Source organism: Aquarana catesbeiana, linkage group LG01 (assembly GCF_042186555.1).
Source record: "Aquarana catesbeiana isolate 2022-GZ linkage group LG01, ASM4218655v1, whole genome shotgun sequence".
Lineage (NCBI taxonomy): Eukaryota > Metazoa > Chordata > Amphibia > Anura > Ranidae > Aquarana > Aquarana catesbeiana.
Genome location: NC_133324.1, coordinates 332881961 through 332883239, shown reverse-complemented (window position 1 = coordinate 332883239; position 1279 = coordinate 332881961). Strand labels below are relative to the sequence as shown.

The 1279-nt window shown below is 36.8% G+C and overlaps 1 protein-coding gene across 1 annotated transcript; it reads left to right on the top strand.

The window, feature by feature from the left end:
* Positions 1-214: 214 nt before the first annotated feature.
* LOC141132840 (olfactory receptor 5V1-like) lies at positions 215-1066 on the top strand. Its single transcript, XM_073621800.1, has one exon. It carries the CDS (start codon positions 215-217, stop codon positions 1064-1066), a length of 852 nt encoding a protein of 283 aa, XP_073477901.1.
* The last annotated feature ends 213 nt before the right edge of the window (positions 1067-1279 follow it).

The window sequence follows — 1279 nt, the reverse complement described above, 5'->3', positions numbered from 1 at the left end:
ACATCTCAACAGTATTAGTACATTTTTATGAAATATGCACGGATTATGGATTACTAGGTATAAATATCTTCCTTTCTTTTATAAAAAAAAAAGGTACAAAGAAAGTGCACTGAAAAAGAATGTAACACTTGCTGATGGATTTCTCTTCCAAGGCCTAGTGTCCATACCAGCATACCAGCCATGGGTGTTTATGATAATCTCTCTTGCTTACATTATGACTGTGGCTGCAAATTCCATGGTTATATCTGTTGTCTGCTTTGATTCCCGTCTTCACACTCCTATGTATTTCTTTTTGGTCAACCTCGCTATAATTGAGTTATTGTATACTACAGCAATCACTCCAAATACTTTAAACAACGTGTTAAAGGAAGCCAAAGGAATCTCATTTGTAGGCTGTTTTGTTCAAATGTTTACATTTATAACTTTAGGGGGCTCAGAATGCATTCTGCTTGGTATGATGGCATATGATAGATATGTTGCTATATGCCAACCTCTATTGTATACTGTAATCATGAACAAGTCCCTTTGCATCTATATGGCAATTACCTGCTGGACTGTTGGGTTAATAACTTCATTAGTGAACACTGCTCTTACTGCTACATTACCCTATTGCCGTGACCACCTTATTAGACATTATTTCTGTGAGATTCCACCACTTTTGAAGCTATCTTGCAAGAACACGCATATTAATGAATTAGTGGTCTTTCTTTTTGGTGGCAGTGTGATACTGGGCTCCCTTCTTCTAACTCTTATCTCATACACCTTTGTTATTCGTGCAGTAATCAAGATCCCCAGTGCCAGCGGAAAGAAAAAGGCTTTCTCCACATGTACTTCTCATCTCCTCGTGGTCAGCATGTTCTTTGGGACAGCTATCTTAACATATCTCCGTCCATCTTCACAGTCATTCTATAATAAGGATCACATATTTTCTCTGGCATATACTGTAGTCACTCCACTTATCAATCCTTTATTATACAGTTTTAGGAATAAAGATGTTCAGAGGGCACTATGGAAGATCTTACAGTCGTGGAGGGCAATCACTTATAGAGGTGCCAGGTTTTCTTAGCTGCTATTATACAGATGTGGCCAAAAGTTTTGAGAATGACACAAATATTTATTTTCATGTCAAGTATGCTGCTCCATTGTTTTTAGATTTTTTTGTCAGAAGTTACTATGATATACTGAAGTATAATTACAAGCATTTCATAAGTGTCAAAGGCTTTTATTGACAATTACACTAAGTTTATGCAAAGCGTCAATTTGCAGTGTTGACCCTTCT